This window comes from Camelus ferus, chromosome 1 (genome assembly GCF_009834535.1).
Source record: "Camelus ferus isolate YT-003-E chromosome 1, BCGSAC_Cfer_1.0, whole genome shotgun sequence".
Taxonomy (NCBI): domain Eukaryota; kingdom Metazoa; phylum Chordata; class Mammalia; order Artiodactyla; family Camelidae; genus Camelus; species Camelus ferus.
Window position 1 is genome coordinate 103,425,727 of NC_045696.1, and position 22,522 is coordinate 103,448,248.

Below are 22,522 nucleotides of genomic sequence, written 5' to 3' on the forward strand. Positions count from 1 at the left end.
ATCTAGGCGATGTTTTTCAACCAGCCCTTGCCATCTTGACTCCCTAGTGAATTCTGATTGTTTCTAAAAAGCAAGTCCATCCTCGATGGACAAATCCTGCCACTTCTAACAGTGGTCAAATACTGCCCCACGCTCCTGTAAGCAAATCCAAAAACCATTCCTGAAAAGTTCTCAAGGGACTTACTCGAAGGACAAGTCTCGGATGTGAAGAAATCTGTTTGTTTGCAAAGCACTGACCGATCTCTGTGACCTCAAGCGTGAAGGAAGCCCTCCTGGGAACAGGTTCCCTCTGCGGCACCAGCTACCCCGTGGGCTGGCCTTAGGAGGCACACACAAAGACTCACTGCTCAAAACACAGCCCTTCCGTGCGGGAACTGATGGAGCTACAAAACTCTGCTCAGCCTTCTTTAAACTCCAACCTGACAACTTTATTAAAGCAAGAAAAAACTCCACGTGGACTGGGTACTTCAAATTCACATATCTGTGACCCCCGCCTTCCATACAAACCCGCTGCACAAGGCTGTAGGCGGCCAGGAGACTTTCAGCTCCTTTCCTACCCCGCCCCTCTCTGAGCGATAAACAATCCTCCAACATAGCAGCAAAACCGTAGTTACACACTGTTTCCAGACACCAGGAAGGAAACACTGGCAGGAAAATCTGCCAGCCCAAAGGGAGGGGGAGCCCTTGGAAACTCTCCTACAAGTTGGCTCTGAAGGCTCAGCCCCCGGCCGAAGGCTTCTCAGCAGTCAGATGCACATCAGGATTTCACACCGATTCCTCTCCCTCTCCTTCCACCATGACTGACCTCGAGTTCCACCTGAACGTCCCCTCTTTTGGCAGACTCCACACACAACCTGGGAAGTCCTCCTCACGGGTGGTCCTATTACATTTGGATTTTGCAAAGAGGGCAGACCAGCCTCCCGTATCTCATCACTGCACGCACGGGGGGTTTCCACTAAGAAAGGACAACAGGGCTTATGCTACAGGACAAACGACACACATTCGAGGTAGAGTATCTTGTACAAAAAACCCTACTAAGAGACCCTCTGACAGTCTAAGGCTGAGGGCCTGTGTGTCCAAAGTGGGACAGACTGAACTCCACAGTAATTTGTTCCCTCCCATCCACAGAAGTGATCAAAATGAGAGTTCATTTGTATTAAAAACAGAAAAAAAAGCTTGGAGATATAAGCCATAATTTTCTTGGAGCTAGAAATAGAACATACCTGCTGAATTTTAAATATCAGCAAAAGTCAACCAACAGTTGAATCTTTTCCATCCGGTAGTCCAACTAGTGCCAGACTCGACCGCTGAGGGCACGTGGCTGGTTGTCTTGAGTCCTCTGTCCCTTGCTATTTGAATTGTGGTCTGTGACCAAGCAGCCAGGCATCGCTTACGTGGTTGCTGAGTGTACAGAATCTCTCCTATGGAATCAGAATCTATGTGTTAACAAGATGCCCAGAGAAGTTCTGAGGAAAACTTGAAATGTAGCAGAAACACAGACCCAAAGAACGTCCAGGGCCCCCTTCATTCCTAGTCAGCCTCTTCACGGGGCCCCACACAGATCCCACCCCTCCCCAGTCTCCAGCAACCTCTGGAATAACCCGGCCTCCCCGCCTTCTCGGCCCCTTGCACGCACCTGCATCCTGTCGACAAATCCATCTCAGAGCTGCTCCCTCCTAGTTTAAGATCTTCAAGAGACCATGGCTTTTTCTCTCTTCACCCTCAGAGTCTGGCATCTCATTACCTGGCCCACAGCAGGTTTGTGATAAAGTTGCTAAACTCCCCTAATTTCAGTACAAAACAGAGTCGGGAAGAGTTGGGTAGGTGAGCTCCAGTCACGGCTGTCAGGGGCTGAGCCACACGCAATCTTCAGAACCAAGGAGGCACAGATGTGTATCTCTTTTAAATTTCCCTCCAAAACCCACTCACCCATCGTGGATCTCTCAATTCTTGTTACATGTCCTGAGAACTAGTTTGCTTTTACCTAAGCTTATTAAAACAGAAATTCCATCCACACTACACTTCAAAAGATACAAAAACACAAATTTAACCAGATATTCAATAAGCTGACAGCTACTGAGGACCTGGTTACACTGGGCCAACTGAAGTGCTGTCCTAGTTGCAGCCCATGACCCCACTTGAGCAGCAGGGACAGGGGAGAGAAAAAAATCAAGGAAAAGGTCTGCTTTAACAACTCCAAGAATCATTCTTTTCACTTGCAAAGGAGACTGCTAAAATGAAAATCTGTTATCACCAAGATCTTAGTGACAGAGCAGTAAGCAGGTCTGCAAAGGGGGCTGAGTGCCCACTACCAGAGTGTGGGGGCTGCCCTGGGCCACGGAGGCCCTTCTGGTCAGCCAAGGCCACCGGAGCATGCGTGTTTTCTCCAGACAGCCATTCCCAAGACAGCTGGGTCGGGTCCCCCTTGTCCTGGCTCGCAATAATACAAAGAAAACCTCAAGAATATATATATATATATATTTTTTTTTTTTTAAGGAGAAAAGTAACAATAAAAAATAGACTTTAAAAAAACCAGAGATCACATGGGATACACACCCTTCTCAACAAAGAAAGTAGCTCACGTTGTGAAAAGAACCATGCCAAACACCTTAGACTGAAGGAGGATGTATGTCACGACACTAATCAAAGAATACTGAAGTAAAACTACAGTTTGGTTTGATGTTTTGAATGAGTTCAAAGGTTTTATATTTCTTAATTTGTATTTTTATTAGGATCCACAGTCTGCTAAATAAAAGCAGTAATAAGAAATTTCACAAACTATTATACAATTTAAATCTTAAGAATTTCATTTCATAAAAAATCAGGTGCATATTCCTACTGGCTAACCTAAAAATGTTGTTTTTAATCTATAGTCTAATATACTTTAATCTTAATACTTTAAAATATTTAGTCCCAGCACTAAAAATAATCCCATTTTTTTTCTGTTTTGTTTTTACATGTTTTGCAAGAAAAACGTTATACTCTTAGTCAAAAAGACCCACAGGCTGATTCAGTATGTAAAAAATAATTTTACAAAAAACCCAAGACAACCTTTCAAATCCATTTTTATTTTCCTTCTACAGAATTTCTTCACACACCACATTTCTTGCGGCTATAAAGTCATTAGATGTTGGCCAGGTATCATTTTATCCCCTAAAACTTTGCTGGCATCAAAGTATGACAGTTAACCAGTGTTAAATCTATAAAATATTTACATAGCACAGCACATTAAGCTTTAGACACTTGGCAATTAAACCACATAAAAACTGGACAAGACCTCCCCATCCTCCATGTTCAGAACCAGGTGCTCACAGTCCCCATCTGGTGACTGTACAGGGTTCAACATGGTTCAAAAGGCAGCAGAGGCAACAGGCAGTTACTTCAGACGACACTGAACACTATGATCTGGAAGCACGTTGTGATGTTACCCCAGTGTCATGTACCACTCCACCCTTCTCCAAGGTGGTCTCATAATTCTGGAATGACAGGTCCAGCTGATACAAAATGAAGACAGACAACACAACATTTACTCTGTGGAGATACTGTAATTCCTACTATGGACGTGCGGTGATTTTGAATGCAACTCGTCCCAAAAACTTGTCGCGATCATCCTGGTTTTTTAGGTTGGGTGATCCATCAATCTTGCACTCAACTGTGGCTTCATTTATGGCATTGTTAGTTTCAAAGGTGACCTGGACAGCAACTAATGGCTGTAGATAGTTCACCTGGCAGATAAAGGAAAATACATTAATTCAAATTCTACAGTAACTTTATCTACATTTTATCAAGGAGTTGGGTTTTTTGGTAAAATTAAAAACAAGATTTTAATTTATTAATTAGATCTATTATTTTCTATCCTCAACCTTTTTTCCCTTAGCTGGATATTAATTTTCACTTTAATTTTTATTGATGAAAGTGTTTATGACTGAATTTTCCTCTTAGCGCTGCTTTAAATGTATTCCGTGATTATGTTGTGTTTCATTATTATTTTTTAGATATTCTATAATCTTGGTTTGAGTTCCTCCCTTAACCCAAGAGTTGTTTACAATAGAAAATTTCCACCTCCTCCTTTTCTGGAAGGGCTCATTTAATAATTTCTAGTTTTACTGCATAGTGATAAGAATGTACTGTAACATATTTCTATTTTATGAAACTTTAGGATGCATTTTTTAATAAACTTTTGTGACCGTTCCAGGTCTGCTTGCCAAGGATATATATCATATTATCTATCTATTAGTATGTTTGATGAACATGCAGAAGATCTACCTTACTGATTATGTTCCTTAGGTCTCTCATATCCTTACTAATGGTTGATGTGTAACTTGGTACAAATATACTCATAATTGTTTTGTCATCACTGTGGTTTCTAAACACAATTCTTCACTAAAAGGAACTAGGGGCTGATTCCAGGGCTTGAGGCAGGGAAGTACAAAATGAACCTGGAACATCGTTGTGCCAGAAAGTAAAGAAATGCTATAAAAAGCACAGGAGCATGTCAAAAGGACACAGGAACCAGAGCCAGCCTGAAGGTCTCCCACCAGCCAAATCAGGGACAATTTGAGCACCAAAATAAATTATTATAACCCCTGAATTAAATAAAAATCCATGAGAATATACTCATATAAATGGTGGAGAAGGAAAAGTGCTTCCTTATAGAGGAATGCCAAGTAGTAAATGGAAAAAGGAAAGACAGAGTCAGAAAAAAACATTTGGGAACAATTCTATTGGAACTAATTCAGGAAAGAATTAACAAATGCTAAAGCTATAGGAGAAACAATTTTATAGACTCTCAAACTACTCTCCCAATATGATACTTATTGATTACAAAGGAAAAAAAGAAAAAGAAAAACCGTACAGTGGAGAAACCTGGCTGACACCACCACAACCAAGTGTTTGAGGTTAACATCGCCATTAATGGGACCACTCAGCACATCTCTCCTGATACGCTATTCTGAAAAGAATTTAACATTTCTTCTGAGGCATTTTTGCCAAAAATGTACAACCTACACTTACTCATGAAAAACATCAGATAAACTCAAATTGAAGAATATAAAACAACAAAATGAGCCCCCAAAAGGGCCCATACTCATCTCTGAAGAGTACAAGGGCCTGAAACAGACAGGCTGAGATGTTTCAGGCTATATGTGACGAAAGATGCAACAGTGTAACACCTGGATCAGAAAAACACCTTTTCTTTTGCAATAAAGGACATTACTAGAACTGGTGAAATTTCAACAAGGGCTGTAGATGGGGTAATTATAATAGAGTTATCAATGTTAATTTCCTTTGGTAACTATATGATTATATACGATAAAGTCCTTATTTTTAGCAAATTTAATGTTAAGAGCATTTAAGGTACTTAGTATAAAGAGGTATCATGTTTATAACTTAGTGCCAGTGGTTCAGGGGTTGCATGCAAGTGGAGACTGGCAAGACAAATGAAGGAAAATAGTAACACTGGGAAATCCAGGCAAAGGGTCTGTAGGAATTCCTTGTACTATTCTAGCCGCTTTAAGTTTCAAATAATTTCAAAATAAAGTTTCAAAAGTATGTATATAAAATACTATTTACATACATATTCTTAAAGAAAAAATATGGAAGAAATTACACTACAATACAGTTGTCTCTGGGTATTGAGCTTTTTTATTTCTTTACTACTTCCTTATATTCTTTAAGTTTTTAAAATTTTTTTAAATTGAAGTATAGTAAATTACAATGTGTCAATTTCTGGTGTCAATATTCTTTAAATAAGCACACTCTTAAGTAATGAAAGAGAAAATAGTATTTTGAAAATAATAATCCTTTAAAATCTACTTGAGTTTTGTGTTCTCAGCTGTAGATCTGGAGTCTCCGTTTGCCATCACCATTTGTACTTAAAAACCAGAAGAGATGATGCACAAGTTACACACGTCTACCTAACCCAGACAACTGACATTTTAATACAGATGTGCCAATTTCCCAAGAGTCACAACCACTTAAGAACTTCTAAATACTTACATGCAGTTTCTTTCCATAATACGGAAAATATTTTAAGTCTATGTTTCCATTGGGAGGGTAGGTGGCTAGAACTGTTGTTTTTTCACTCTAAAGTTGAAAGCAAAAGAAATGTTATTTAGGTCACAGAAAAGTTTTTCAAAAAGCATTTTTATTAAAGCAGTATCAATTAAGGACAGTATGGAGAAACTACAATGTTGCTCCAAATGCAATAATTACAAGTGTATTTTTGAAAAGAGACTTACTCATGGTGACTTAAACCCTTTGACACAAGCTATGCTGATTTCCTGATATATCCTATACACTTCTCCTTGACAATCCCTTTTAACTTACAGCCAGATCTACTCATGTACTGTCTGTAAAATCTTATCTGCCTTCCAACTACCAAATGCCAGTTCTCCAGCCTGACAGCAGGAATGTACCAGTAGGTTAGGGACCAACGTATCCCTAAAATGAATGAAATATTGTGCTTCCAGACTGGAAAGGAATAGCCTCCCCAACCTAGAATGTACCACTCGGGCCTGGGAGGCAGCAGGACCAAAAGTTTCACTTGATTAACAACCATGATAACTGTAACCAGAAGGAGAAATTATGATACAGCTAACAAAAACTGTTAGGGAAAATTTAAAGTATTCGAAGAAATATCCTTCTTAACCAATTTAAATAACACATTTCCCTTGAAGTATTCTATGACCATACATAAAGCAATTAAAAGTATTATATGTCTACTGCAGTTACATTCCATGTACTTAAAAAACTGATGTTAACAAAAGAAACAGACTCTCAGATATAGGAAATGAACTAGTGGTTACCTGTGGGGAGAGGGAAGGGGAGGACAAGGGGGTTAAAAGGTACAAACTACCATGTATAAAATAAAAAAGCTAAAAGAATATATTGCACAGCACAGGGACTATAGCCAATATTTTACAATAACTATAAATAGAGTATAATCTTTAAAAATAGTGAATCACTGATGTACACCTGTAACTTATATATAATACTGTATAAACTACATCTCCAAAAAACTGATAAACGTGATGAAACATATACAAATCCAGTATTCTTGAAACGTAAACAATTTATGCAAACTCTCATGTAACACATTCTCAATAGGCCTAATATTAACGACTAAGTTTAACACATACTGAGTAGGTAACAGAGGAACAATAATTAAAATCAGTGGCAACTTTATTAACACTAATTTAAAATAAAACATTACTAAATGTTTGAACTCCAGTTTTGAATAAACTGATGTCTGTTTTTGAAAGCAAACATAAACACTATAGCAAAACTAAGACTCTCCTGTAAGGGAAGCCCTACTCTCCGCTTACTTCACTTAGCTCTCATGAAGGAGCACGTGGACAAGTGAGTCAGGCAAGACAGCACAGAGTGATGACACCCACAAAGAGGGAACATCGCAACAGTCCAGGTCACAGACATGAGAAAAGAACAGGAGACAGCAAGGCCAAGACAAACTGCAGGAGCCACTGTCAATCACTATTCAGACACCACCCTATGTTTGTACTCCTTAATTTTAAAAAGTTGCAAGTCTAAAATAGCATTCACTTAGGAGAGAAAACAATAATCACTTACACGTAAGTGCTTTTTTACATTAATTACTTTTGTGTAACCTACTTTCCCTTAATATATTGAGCTCAGTTCACAGCAACACAGAGACGTTCCCCTTAACTGGTCTTCTCTGGGCTACAGTTCAGAGCACTTCAGGGTGTACTCCAGCAGATACCACACTCAACTGATATCTACCTCATTTGGGCCGAACAACCCTTAAGTGCATGCGATCAACCACAGCGAGGGGAACGGAGGCTCCGAGTTAAGGTCACATGCTCAATTAAAGGCTCTCTTGGCTTGTACCTAGACCATAACGTTGGCAGGCTTTTACTTAAACTTGTGTTTTATACCTTCTGTGAAAACATTTAGAAATTGCAAAATAATAAAATGCATATCTGAAAATGATGAGATATTTTAGGGGAAAACTACACATCACGGTTTTTCTACACAATACAAATGGAATGATACTGGAAACTATGAACTAAGTCCAAGAGCCCATTAGCACTAAGTTCCACTGAAAACAAAATAAAGTTTTAAATTTAATGTATTTTGTTTCTTTTATACAGTCATCACCTGTAAATGACTTGAAAAATATAAACCGAATGTTCTAAGCAGTGGTAATCTCTGGGTAGTATTTACCTATAATTTTCCTTCTGCATTTTTCTAATTTTTCTTAAATAAAGTTTATTTTGTAAGAAGATAAAATACCGGAAAAAATTCATACATATGAGTGTTACATCTTTTGCAGGAACCATTCTTTAAAATTAAAGGCCACCTCTAAGAGCATGCTCTGTCATCAACGTTCTAGTGTTTCCAGGACTCTTAACTTGTATAAAATCAATTAAAGCAGATCAAAGTTAAGGATGCAAGACAAAATAAAAGACAAATGTATTACATAAAAAGTAATTCAGCTAAAGAATTTACAGTAAAGAACACCTGATATAGGCAAACCTAATGGAAAACAGCATTATAAAGATACACAGCACATGTTTCCGTCTGTTCAGAGCCGCGTCTCTAAACTTTAATAGATCCCACCTGATTACTCCTTTGCGACTAGCCTGGGAGTAAAATGCAGTGTTTTACGAACATTTCTTCCAATTTCACGTTTTTCTAAAAACAAAAATATTCCACAACTAAATAAAACAAAACCCCCATCTATTTTGGTTATTTTCTGTACTTTCCACGTAATTCTTCACAACAAAAGGGACAGCAAACAGATATCCAAGTCCAGAAAGTTTCATTAGCATTTCCCCCAACTATTCTAGGAGTAAAGGATACATAATGGATAAACAAGGAGAAAAATCCATTTAAAATCTCAAGGGAAGAGTTACATGGAGTTGTTTATACCAGCCAAAGGCTTACAGAATGGAACCCTTAGGAGAAGAAAGCTTTTGCCCTTCTGCAAAATTCATGTGTGTATGTTTCCTTTCTTGGTGGTGTTGGCTCCACAGACCCACTGTTTCAAGAGTATCTCAGGGGTCTGCTCACATGCAGAGGCAAAATCTCCTGTACACAGGATACTGGCATAAAACCATCACTTCCACCTGGCTGAAGCCCTGTGTCCAGCCTCGGGAACTTTCTATTGGAAAGACTTGCAAGCAAGGGGGATCACAGAGTTACACAATACTTTTCTAAATCTGTCTTGTGGCCGTAATGTTTTCTTCTGTCTTAAAAAGATAACACTAGATGCTCACTAGATTTTTAGAAGGATTTGTACACCAAGAAAAACTCGCCTTAGACATAGCATCTGGTTTTAAGTGAGATTCTGTTTTTTTCTCCAAGTTTCCTGCTGAGCTAACTATGGCATAAGGAGATAAAGTGAATTGTCTATGATCCCACATGCATACTTCGACTCAGATGAGAACCACAAACTTCCTGGCTTTTTATTCTACCCTAAACAGTGAATAAATACTCCACATAAATAAATAAGGATACTCTGAAATGGGAGTTCTCAAAAGTGTGGGTCCCAGACCCGCAGCATCAGCAGAAACTTCAGTGAGAAATGCAAGTTTCGGGGCCTCACACCAGACCTACTGAGTCAGAAACTGTGGGACTGGGACCCAATAAGCCCTCCAAGTGATTCTGACGCATGACCAGATTCGAGAACCACCCAGCAAGAAGCTCCTGGCTAAGTGAGAAATCCATTCATAGTTAAAAGGAATTACAGCTGGTTTTTTTTTTTTCACAGACAACTTTAGAAGTGATTTCAACGTAACATTTCAAGTAAGATATTTCTAACATATAACGGAGTTAGAATGCTAGTATTTCACACAACGATAAAATTAGGAATGTACAATTTAACAGTCTCTCCTAAGAACTCTTACCCATCATTTACATATCTGTCTTAGTTGCACTTTGCAGCATGGAGAGAAAACAAAAGAAATTATGAAATGAAAACTGCACAGCACTCTGGAAAAAATAAAGTAAGGATAGGAGACCAAAATAATGCCTATACTCTAAGGAAAACGTATCATGTTTCATTAAATCTCAGATGCCATGGATATAACGGATCTATGTACTATTAAGAAAGAAAAACTCTTATACACCATTAAGACACTATGAATTATAAGGCCAACCCCAATTTCAGTGTTACTAAGCCAGAAAAAAAAAAAAAGAAAGTGAATCTCAGAATCAATGAAACATGGTATATCTAAATACAAAGGCCAAATATATGAAATCAAATGCAAATGGAAAACAAGTCTTTTTGAATTATCAATAGCAAACAGAGAGGGGCTACCCCCTAGGCTGGTAAGGTTGGTGGAGTTCTTGTCTTCTAAGAATGGCAATACAATGGACTTGGGAAATGTGACAGGGAAGGAAAAAAGATGACTAACCTCGTTAGACTTTTAAAGAACTCTTAAGACACACTAAAGCTTTAACAGAAATTGGATTATTTTCTGAATACTAACCTTCAAAATACATTCTATCCTTGGTTCTCCTTGAGGCTTTAATCCAATTATCTATGGTAAAGAAAAATTGATTAATTGAAACATCACAAATGTATACACAGAACCTCTTCCTTTATTGCTGGGGACCAGGGATGGAAGGGCTGAGATGACTACTAACACTGTATTAAAACCCCGTTACATCTGCCCTTTAATTTTATTTTAGAAGATTAGAATGGGCTTTTCAAGACAATAATCTCTACCAATTAGCCATCTTATTATAATACTGGGGCAATTTAGAAAATAAATCAGTTACCCAAGAATTGACCAAAACAGAGTATTGCAATTTGCTACCCTTAAAACAGAAACCTTTAAATTTCATTATATATATGAACAAATCATTAATGAAAACAAGAACTGCAGAGGTAGTTTAATGACTAACTGGTCTTCATGAAAATATAGTTGGTCACAACCCTACCACATGCTTCCATAAGGCTTCCACAGAGCCCCACCATATTTCAAATCTGTCTGCTCTACAAAACGCATACGTTGGGAGAATCCCATTTTAAGACTCTCAGCGTCATTCAGTTCTATGTAACGAGGCTACTTAGTGTGTAAGTAGTTGATATAACTAACTCTGTATGAATGATAACATATTTATCTATTTTGTGAGAGGACTTTCTAGCATTTTGATCTTACGTGCATCTTACATGTGAATGCCTGTAAAATATAAATACTCCTCCCAAAAGACAAATACTGTTGCAACCTAAATAATAACTTCAGGAGCAGTAACTATCCTTGCCCTTGTAATGACTTTGGAACAAACTCTACTGGGACTAAATGCCCTGCCTACAAATGTGGGTAACATCTCATCACTGATTTCCCTGTGCCTGATGTCTTCCTGCCACACCTATAAAGGTCTGTCCTTATCAGCAAGAATAATCTTAGACCCTGAACATTTAAAGGACATACTGACAAAGAATATAAACAGAGGACTGGTCCTAAGGGAGAAGGCACTGGAACTTCTCTTGCCTTTACACTGGAAACAGATTTTTCTATCAATCTAGGTGTTGTGAAGATACTCCCAGGAGTATTACATGGATTTAATCCTGTTAAAAAGAATACATTTAATTATCTTAACAAGCTGGATCATCTAGTTTCACAGTATAGTTGGCCCTCCCTATTTACAGGCTCCACATCTGTGAAGTCTACCAACACTGGATCAAAAACATTCAGGGGGAAAAATTCCAGAAGTTCTAAAAAAGCAAAACTTGAATTCGCTATATTGAATTAGGTATTATTAGTAGTCTAGAGATGATTTTAAGTGTATGGGAGGATATGTGTAGGTTACATGCAAATACTACACCATTTTATATAGGGGCCTTGAGCACCCCCAGATTTTGCTATCCTTAGTGGTCCTGGAACCAATCCCCCACAGATACCGAGGGATAACTGTATATGACTACAAGGATCATCTCGTGTGGATTATGAAAACCCATTTCTATTTTATTATAGAAGCTCCCACAGCATTTCTGGGGAAAGAATAGGCATCTCCTTGAAACAGTTGTTTACTTGCTCCTACTTCCCTGTCTACCTAGTCTTCAGCTCCATCTCCACTTTGTTAACCTTAATTCTTTCTCTTGCTAAAACATCCCACTCATCATTTATTGAGCACTATGTATCAGGCAATGTTTCAGAATGATCCCTAGAGTGCTATGGCATAATCAGAACCTAATGGTGGGGGTGGGGGAGGAGAGGATGGAGTCTGTTTAGGAAACTGCCTTTTCTCTGAGTAAATGAACAGGAATGACCTCCCTCTTCAAGGCAGACCTTGCAGGCCTCAACAGGTTAACTGTACCAGAACACAACTCTGCAATACATTTATAGAGCAGCACGGGGCAGGGTTGGGGACACTTCATGACGCAAGGGAAGCGCCTTCCCTTGCACAATGACCCCAAGACATTACTACTTAGATGCAGAGAACATTAGCTTCTTGATGTGCTAATGGTGATACAGTTTAGGCACCCCCTCTAGACCATACAGTAAAACACTGCTGAGCTCATTTTAACACAATTCTATTTGTACTTTTACTATTTAATTACATAGACATATACTATAAAAATATGCTTTGCTACTAATCCAGAGAAGGTTAAGCAAGACAAAACTTTATAGATTTGCCGTGGGATTTTAAATTACCATACAGGATGCAAAGATGAGCACTGCACATTAATACAACGATGCTGTGGGCGTCACCCCCAGAACACCGGACCCCTGAAGCACTGATCCATGCTTAAGTGCACATGGCTAGTTCCAAAAGGAAAAAGCTAAAGTTGTTTTCCTCTCTAATCCATGACTAATTTATGAACCAACTGGTTTTTTTCTGTATTAATTTTTCAAAGGTCAGTATCACTGCTAGCCTTTTACACAAGCTACCCCTAGGTGAGACAGCATTTAATAAATAGTTGCCAGCTTCTTAATAGAGGAGATTAGAAAAAAGCAGCAGCAGCAATAAAATATGTACATACTCTGTTCATTTTCACAAGAATACAAGGGCTTCCTTTGGAGTAGCCAAAGTCGGGGTCATCCACACCACTGCATGCTTCAAGTAAGGCACGAGGAAACGGACATGCAACGTAAACTGGACCCTTCTGTTCATTCAGTTTTCCATCAGTACAAACTGTGAGATTCTTCTGTTCTTCTAAGTCATATGCTAAAAAAGGAAACATGTATGTGTGTATAAATCAGCCAAGAAAGGACCTTAAACACAACCAGAAACATATCATCCTTTGCATAATATTCTTCAAAGACAAAAACAGCACTGCTAATTACTGGATAATTTTAGGGAAAGAATGTTAAGTTTGTTCCTTTAACTTCTAACAGATGTCTAGTGCTCTGCACTGTACCGCACTTCAATGATACAGAACTGGGTTACATATCAATTTCTTTTGTCACCATTAGGTGGCACCAGCCATAGCTACAGCATTATCTGAATGCCTTTGATGTTCTTGGCCCAAAAGATACAAAGTTGAGGACAAGGGCATCAGAGTCTTGCCCTTACGGAGCTTATGGTGTAGTGGGGAAGACAGGTGTTAAGTATAAAATCATAACTGCAGGGCCTGAAGACACACAGGGCTATGGCAGCCCACACTACAGGGGGTGCACAGAGATGAGAGGTAAAGGCGAACGTGTGAGTTAATGTTAGCTTACAGAAGGGTGTTTTCAGCAGAGACGGAGGTAACTAGATAGACTCGAGGATTACAACTTGAAGATGGGAAAGAAAGGAGAGTGAGACATATATAATGGTTTTTAGAAATGTGCTGTGTACTGGAACAGTGTGGACAAGTGGCACAACAGTGAGCAAGTCTGCTGTGGTCCCTGCCTCGGTGAGTTTGGGCTACTGAAAGACACTCACTAATAAACAGGGAAGACAGGGTGCCACAATGTCTCGTAAGAACTGTGGATGTGTGGGTGTAACTGGTACCAGGAAGAGGCCACCTAAAATGAATTCAACCCAAACAGGAACCAAAAGTAAATGCATTTAAAAGGAAGTGTGGATCCTTCCCTTGGGAAAACTTTGTCAAAATTTTTGGTTTCATCTTAAATTTATCAAAAATTAGAATATCATGGGGACTATGTACCCCTGTGAAAGCCAAGAGTGACTCAGGTATTGGGATGGGGGGATGGGGGAAACTTTCACAATAGAATAGCACCTTATGAAATTCATCACTTCCTTTTGACTTTCGTGGCACAACCATAAGGTCATTTTGCAGGAAACACTCAAGGCCTACACCAGTTTCCCCCAAGGGCTTCTCTCGCATATCCCCTGCTGATAGAGGCCAGTTCATCAGGGACCATTTTTCTATGATGTCAACTTTCACTTCTACACAAAATTGCTCTAATTACAAGAGTTGGATGATGAGTGTTCAGAATGAAGACCACTCATCCAGGGCACAGTGGGAATGGAAAGACCACTGACCCAGAGAGTGTAATCAAAGAGCCCCATACTCCTGAGGAAAGCCTAACATAAGAGAAAGAAAGGTGGAAGGGGAAAGGGAACAACAGCTCAGTGGTAGAGCATGTGCCTAGCAAGCAAGAGGTCCTGGGTTCAATCCCCAGTCCTTTCATTATAAAACAAACAAACAAACAAACAAACCTAATTCCCTCCATCAAAAAAAAAAAAAAAAAAAAAGAAAAAAGGTGCAGGGGAGGGTAGGGAAGATCTGAAAGAGATAAACTAAACAAAATAAAACTTAAAATTGTACTTAGCATTTAGAGGAAAAAGGAAAAAGAGAAAATAATGTATCTCTTAACAACAGACTGTATCTTTTAAACATGAGAAAGGCATTTCTAAGAACAATGACAACTGAAAGTTTCGAAAAAGAGGGAGTGGGGGTTCAAACATTAAATTAAGTAATTAAGTAAATCCTCATTATAATAAAGTAAAAACAGAAAGTAAGAGAAAAACAAGAGATCCAATATCCAATGACTAATGAATAGTTCTAGCAAGAGAATCAGAAAGCTGAGGTGAGGGAATTTTGAAGTAATAATAGATAATTTTCCTCAACTAGAGAACCCAAGTCTTCATCCTGAAAGACCTCAACAAGTTTCCAGCAAAGTGATGTTTTAGAAACTGACACCAGTATACAGAACTTTTAGAACGCTAAAATTTTAGAATATTTAAAAAACAGACAAAAAACCAATTTTGCAGAGAAGAAAAAGGCAAACACAAAGGAACTAAAGTCCTATTCAACTTCATAGCTAAACTATGAACGATAAAAACAGAATTAGGTCACATTCAGAAATAAAGGGACTAAAAATTTACATTTATCTGTTTAACTTCAATTTTTTTAAACTGTGATATAACCCACATGTAACATTATATTCATTTCAGGTGTACAACACAATGAACGACTGAACATTTGTATACGTCGTGAAATGATTACCGTAAGTCTGTTAACAGCTGTCCCCATATAAAGTTACAAAATGTTTTCCTTGTGATGAAGACTTTTAAGACCTGCTCTCTCAGCAACTTTCAAATACGCAATCCAGTATTACCAACCATAGTCACCATGCTGCACGTTAGATTTTATAATTGGAAGTTTGTACCTTTTGACTCCCCTTCATCATCTCATACAACGCCCACCCCCTGCCCCTGTCAACCACCAATCTGTTCTGTGAGCTTGGTTTTTGTTTTGTTTTGCTTTGCTTCTTATATTCCACATGTAAGTGAGATCATGTCTTTGTCTTAGCATCACGTCACTTAGCATCAGGCCCTCAAGATCTGTCCAAGTTGTCACAAACAGCAAGACTTCATTCTGCAAATACTATAGTGGTAATAATATATATAACGGAATATTATTCATATATCTTTTCTTATAAAGTTACTTGAGAATATGCCATCAAAACTAGGGAGTAAATTAAGAAAAAAAGGCAGGAGCCAAGAAACAGGTGAATCCAATCCAAAAGTAACCAAGGGTACAAATAAAGGAGTCAGAGGACAGTCTCTACAGATGATAGAATAGGTCGCAAAGACAAAGTACAACAAGGCAACCAACAATGAGACTAAAAATAGTAATTCAATTACCTTCGAACTGATGCTAGGGAAAGGTCTGAGTCATGTGAGCTAAGTCCTCTTCTAACATGGCAGGAAGTAAAGACAATGCATAAAAGTGATAAATCAAGAACCATCAGAAAAATATAATAAAGACATAGAAGAAAAATACAGTAAGAAAAAGGTAAAAAACATGAAGGTATTTCCTATTGGAAATGCATCCAAAATCAGACAATTTCTCACAGCCTCCACTGCTCCCAACCTTGCCAAGACACTACTTCCACTCATCTGGACTCTAACACCCTCCAAACTAGCTCCCCTGGTTCCCCCTATAGTCAAGTCTCAAAAAGCAGCCTAAGTGATCCTTTAAAAATTTTTGAGTGAGATGATGTTACTCTCTGCTTAAGAACCTCCATCTTGGTCACTATGAAAGTCAAAGAACTCAACAAAGGCCTCTAAGACCTGCAAAACTGGTCCTCCTTTAACTCCCTGACCTCAGTCCCCTACTATTCTCTCCCCACTTACTCCACCCAGCCCCTCTGGCTTCCTTGATGAACCTTGAACACACTGGACATGGTAAGCCTCAGGGCCTTTACACCTACTGCTGGACAGTTCCATGGCTAGTTCCTTCCTCTTCAGGTCTTCCCTCAACATTCCCTTTCAATGAAGCCTTCCCAAACCACCCTGCTTAAAACTGCAACCCTCTGAACTCTCCCTACCACCCTTCTCTGTATTACTTTCCTCCACAGCACTAACTACATTCTAATACACCACTGGATTATAAAAATTCCATGAAATTTCTCATTTGTTCATGGATAGAAATTAGAAGAGTGCATGACACAAAAAAGGCCCTCAAAATATATTTGTTGAATAAATTATTAACAGGACTGCAGCTAGCAAGGAGTAGGGCAGGGAACTACTGTTTTTACCATAGACCTTTCTTTACTATTTGGTTTTTAAACCATGGATTATACTCTCACAAAAACATCTATGAGTTATTCAAATAGTAAGCGGGAAAGAGCTTCAGGAAGGTAGCCAGTAGAAGATGTGGGATCAAGAAGTTTCTGACTTCGAGATAGGAGACAGTTGAGGATGTCTGCATGTTGACAAAAGGATCCAATAAAGGCATGATGCTAAACATACGTGAGAAGGACCTGTAATCAGAAAATGTTCCTGAGACAGTGAGAGGGGATGATGCAAAGCATGACAGGGACAGGGGGCCTCAGGTGAGATAAGGGCAGCTCCCTTGGTCAGAACAGGAGGATGTCAGACAATGGCTGCAACTGAAGGTGTGTTTCACTGGTAGTGAGAAAACAGAGGGAGTTTCCACCAAGTGTTTCTGTTTGCTCTTGAAGGAGGAAACCAGGTTACGTGAAGAAAGTGAGTTAAGGGGAAAAAGGAGCTATAGGCTTGAGTAGAGGTTGGCAATAATCCCTTCAAAGAATTATCCAGGGAAATCCAGGGTTTGCCAGGGAGTGGATCAGGTCCATTTGAGGGAGGTGTTCAAGTACTCACAAAGCTAATCAGTCCTCCAGATCAGGTGCAAAGGAAGAGCTCCATCCAGGAATTAAATGGTTTCGAGTAAGAGCATCATATGGCCCCATCCATTTGCAAGTTTATGACAAAGGGACTGGGAGGCAAGGGGTTTTAGAGTACTGGCAAAATTAAAAATGAAATGGGGGGGGTATAGCTCAGGTGGCAGAGTGCATGCTTAGCATGCATGAGGTCCTGAGTTCAATCCCCAGTACCTCCTATAAAAAATAAATAAGTAGACCTAATTACCATCCCTCTCTAAAAAAAAAAATGAAATGAAAAACTATGGGACTGATAAGCTTGACAAGAAGGGAAGCTGGGGGTGAGTCAGGGAGCTGGGATAAAACAAAAGGGTCAGTGAACAGGAAGTCCCAATGAGGTAGAAGAACAGCGAGGGCAAGTGAAACAAGGAAAGGAGAAGGTCATCTTAGGGTAGCCCCATCAGCGATCTTGGCAATGGAGTCCCACACGTTCTCAGGGCAACCGCAGGTGAGGGTGGCTGAGGAAGAGCTGAGGCAATCAAGAACCAAGAGGTCAGGACACTGATGATTATTTGTGTGAATGTTAATACCACGGAGTTAAGCCAAGCAAACCAGAAGGGAAAACTGGGCCAGGATGGCTATTATAAGCCAGTTAACTCCAAAAAACTCACAACTGATAAAGACATTTTTTTAAAAATGATAACCACCATTCTTTGCACCCACCACCACAAACACTAAATTGGATCTAAAGACCCAAATACTTAGAGGCATTATTTTATAATATAGTTTTGCTCTATTAGTCAAGTACTTTTCATTTCAATGCAGATATAAATGTTATGTCTCAATGAGCTTACTCATGTAATTATTACAGGAAAAAAACCAAATCAATTGCCCATTAGGTTTAGGCCCCTGTGCTTTCCGTAAGTTAGAATATTCTCATGACTAATCATAAATCCTACTTGCCAAGTCCTTGGTTGACTGTGTTTTAATAGAAAGAGAGAGAGAGAGAAAAGATAAAATGGACTCTTAAGAATAATGTTTCTAAGAAGTAATCGTAAGTTGGTACTGGTTTCTTTAATAACTAAAATCTTTCACCTTACTCTAAGAAAACATACTTACGCTTTAGAAACTTCTTAAGGTCATCAATGTACCCTTTATAGGACTGTGGATCAGACCTGCTGAATGAATAATCCAAAGCAGTCACTGGTTTTGGAAAAACCATAAGTCCTATAAAGAGATAAAAGAAAAGAGGGGAAATTAACTGTAGCAAATTCCTTTCTTCCTTTCTCCTTACTCTTATCTCTAAAAGGGACGATCTCAGTAAATTATGTGAAAATTGTGTTCACAAGTAGGTTGAAATTATCGTGAACTTCCAACTTCTGACTTATGAACTACAGACATCTAAAATGAAGAATGCCAAATCTTCAAAATCACCTCATTACCAGTTAGAAACCTCCTCTCAATCTGATTATCTACAGTTAATTGGAACTGCCCTGTTCCGTACTTTAAAAGATGCAAATTTTACTTTGTACATTCATTTTTCTAACACACATTTTAAGGTTATGTCTGAAAAAAAAAATCCTAAAATTTTCCCTAGCCTCAACATTTTCCATGTAGCAAAGTTATTACAGAGATCACCCTTGCATTGACTTTAAAAATAAATAACAAGTGTTGGTTTAGTTTTCATTAAAATTGCTGGTCACAGACCTCTAATTCATTTTCAGTGAGATCCAGATTCTTTCAGATCCTAAATACTTGCCTGTGTTATCTGCATGGCTCTTGAGTTAAACTAGGTCGGGTGCTACCCAACAATGGCAGAGCAAATCTTATTTACTCTACATGCAGCACAGAGGAGCTCCAATTAAATTCCCCAGTCCACCACTTCTACATGCCACATCACTTGGTTTGGATGATCCCATATGGCTATTTTTCCTTACCACTCTACCTACTGCAAAATCAGTGGTAACTTTCTAATTTTTTAAAAAAATGTTCAATGTAGGAATAAAACCTGACCATCCAGCATACGGAGCAACCATCTGTGCATGTCTGAAACTGTTTTCATTGTTAAGGTTTTATAGCAGAAACAAGACAAAATATACTGTAAGTAAAAAAGTAACAGAATCAAGGCAGCTTACACAACTGTACAAAGACATCTAACTTTAAGAAAATCCAACTTTTTATAAAACAACCAGATGTAAACTAAAGAAATTTTTAAAGAAAAATATAAAATTATCTATAAATGTTCTATAAAATGTTCTATAAATGAAGATTACATTCCTTAAGGGATAAATTTCCATGGGAATTTTTAAATGACTCAATTTACAAAAACCTTTGTAGATTTGAATGTCTAAAACTGAGTTTCTGATACAAGGCACTTCTTAGACCTTGCCTAGCTAGCAATGCTCTTGGAGCCTTAGTTCCTGGTATTTAACAGCCTGCATGAAACTCTTAAGTAAAAAACCACAGCAGGAGTGTGCAGTACAGCTGCATTTTTGACACAGTACACTTCATTCCTCCAAATAAAGTCTTGGCTTACCCAAAACCATGAACATCAACCGAATGTGAAGACTACAATAACTCTTACCTCTTCACAGCGTGCATGTGCATGTGTATGTGTGTGTCCACGGGGGCGGGGCGGACAGCATATTTATGTGATATGTATGTATATGTTAATATGCATGCCAATTTCAAACTAGCATTTATTTTACTGGGCACAAACACATTATTGAAATGATGCCATTTAAAAATAAAACTAATATGGCCATTGTTTAAAAAAGAAAAGAAAACCTTAGAAAATAGAAGTAGAAAGAAAATTTTAAATTACCCATAATCCCTTTATGAAGAGAAAATCATTTTTGACAAACTAGTGTATATTCATCTAATATATAATATGAATGTGTGTGCATCTATATTTATTTAAACTAGTAAGGTTTTTGTTTTTGTTCATTTTTTTTGGAGGGAGAGGGCTCATCAGGTTTACTTATTTATTTTATTGATGGAGGTACTGAGGATTGAACCCAGGACCTTGTGCATGCTAGGCACGTCCCCTGCTACTGAGCTGTATCCCTTTCCCCTTATGATAAGTTTTTAAGTACTACAATATACTTGGTGAATAATTTTAAGGAACTCAGTTTAAAACTATACACTTAAAAGTACACTGAACACATTTTACTGCTTGTATCATTCATGTAATTAGAAACAGTTTAATATTTCTGAAATAGATCAGATTATATTCAATGGTAATATAGTCACATAACTTAGGCAGCAAGAGGAATAATTATCTTAGAATTCGTCTAGGTAGAAAGAAAACAGGACTCCAATGAGACAAGGGAAATATTAGCATGGAGCTAGTCTCTGATACATGGTCAAGTAGACTGAAGGAGTTATTCATGATATTTAGATAAATACTAGCTGCAAACAAAGGAAAAGCCGTGAGAACAAACTACTCTAAGAACATGGGTTGGGGAAACTGGTGCACTTGGGCTGCTAATGTGGCTGAGAAGTCCGTGCAGTGAGCAAGGCTCTAGATCAGGGTTTCTTAGGCGTGGCCCTCAGGACACTTTGGAGTGGATGATTCTTGGCTGGGATGGGGGTTGTCCCGGGCACGGTAGGCATGCTTAGCAACACCGCTGGCCTCTACTCAGTAGCACCTCTGCAGTTGTGACAATCAAAGACACCTCCAAACGCTGCTGAAGGCCCTTAGGGGCAAATTACAGCTGGATGAGAACCACTGGTCCACACAGGAGCCCCCTGCGGACACCCACCTTCCCTGGCTGCACGATCACCCTGCCAAATTGCACTCCTCCACAAGAGCCTTCCGCTCGCTATCATCTCTGCAAGCTGTTCACGTTTTTGGGAATCAGATACACAGGTGTTCTGCACATTATTGTTATCTTACTTCCATAAAACTTGCCAGCCCCTCAAGGATAAGAGCCGTGTCCAACAATGAAGGCAAAGCTGGCATTCAAAGAATAAAACCAGGAGGGAGAGAATGTGATTTAAACAAGTGTTTCAGTTAAGATTTTTTCTGTACTAAAGTATATTCTCCAGTATCCTGGAGGGTTTTTTTTTCTCTTACTACAATCAAAAGAGAATAATTAAAATATTGAGGATACTCATTTTATTCTCTACTGATACATCACTATTTAATACTTCTTATCATTTCCATACTAAGCAATTAAAATCATGAAGCATGTGTATTTTATAAGATCAATGCTCTAACCCAAGCTAGAGCTGAAATATATACTTTATAAGTAAATTACTCAGGGCAAAGTAATCTGCTACACAATATTCATAAATGCCACTCATAACTATAACTATATTTGTCAATCTGGCTTCACTTTAATTCTCAATATTCATTTCTGCTTACCTGGAAAAGAACTCAAGACTTATCAGCCATGTTTTTGTATCAGTATGTAAATATTAAAGGTCTTTACATCAGTGTGTAAATATGAAAGCTCTTTATATCAGTATGTAAATATTAAACAAAATCAAAACTTTCACATTATCTAATCCTATAGTTTAACATCTTTTATCTGCTATATAATAGACATATGGAGAAGATAAAGTATAATCTAATTTTGTTAAAAGCCACAATAATCACAACATGATTACCTGGACTAGGAATCTGGTCACGGTATTTTGGAACCTCATCATTCAGAGTCTGAAGCATAACCCACATTGTGAATGAAAAGAGTGCAGCCAGGAACCCATAAAAGACTAGGTAGAAGAGCAAGATCAAACCTGTAAAAGAAAATGAAAGTCATAAAATTTGGAGATGTACACGTTGCATGTGTCGGGTGAGGGGGCCAGGTTAAAAAAACAAACCAGCCATTGCAAGGCTAGGATTCCAAGCTCTGCCATGCACACAGCCAAGCATCTTCATATTCAGACCGATATAAATTTGTCCAAGCAAGGGGTATTTCAGCAGGCAGCACCCCCCCATCCGGTGACCCCCTCCTCTCCTGATGCTTGAGAGTACAAGCAGTTTCCACAGATCATTCTGATTC

At 38.6% G+C, this 22,522-nt stretch overlaps 1 protein-coding gene across 1 annotated transcript in view; it reads right to left on the reverse strand.

Annotated features, from left to right (window-relative positions):
• Nucleotides 1-3,048: 3,048 nt before the first annotated feature.
• ATP1B3 (ATPase Na+/K+ transporting subunit beta 3) overlaps nucleotides 3,049-22,522 on the reverse strand; it is a 37,812-nt gene continuing 18,338 nt past the window's right edge. Inside the window, exons 2-7 of the mRNA XM_032487263.1 lie at nucleotides 22,128-22,256; nucleotides 18,633-18,740; nucleotides 12,974-13,158; nucleotides 10,473-10,523; nucleotides 5,998-6,084; nucleotides 3,049-3,725 (exon numbers count right to left, since the gene is read on the reverse strand). Of these exons, the coding sequence (XP_032343154.1) occupies nucleotides 3,555-3,725; nucleotides 5,998-6,084; nucleotides 10,473-10,523; nucleotides 12,974-13,158; nucleotides 18,633-18,740; nucleotides 22,128-22,256 (731 nt within the window). The 3' untranslated portion in view covers nucleotides 3,049-3,554. The remainder of the gene's footprint in view (nucleotides 3,726-5,997; nucleotides 6,085-10,472; nucleotides 10,524-12,973; nucleotides 13,159-18,632; nucleotides 18,741-22,127; nucleotides 22,257-22,522) is intronic.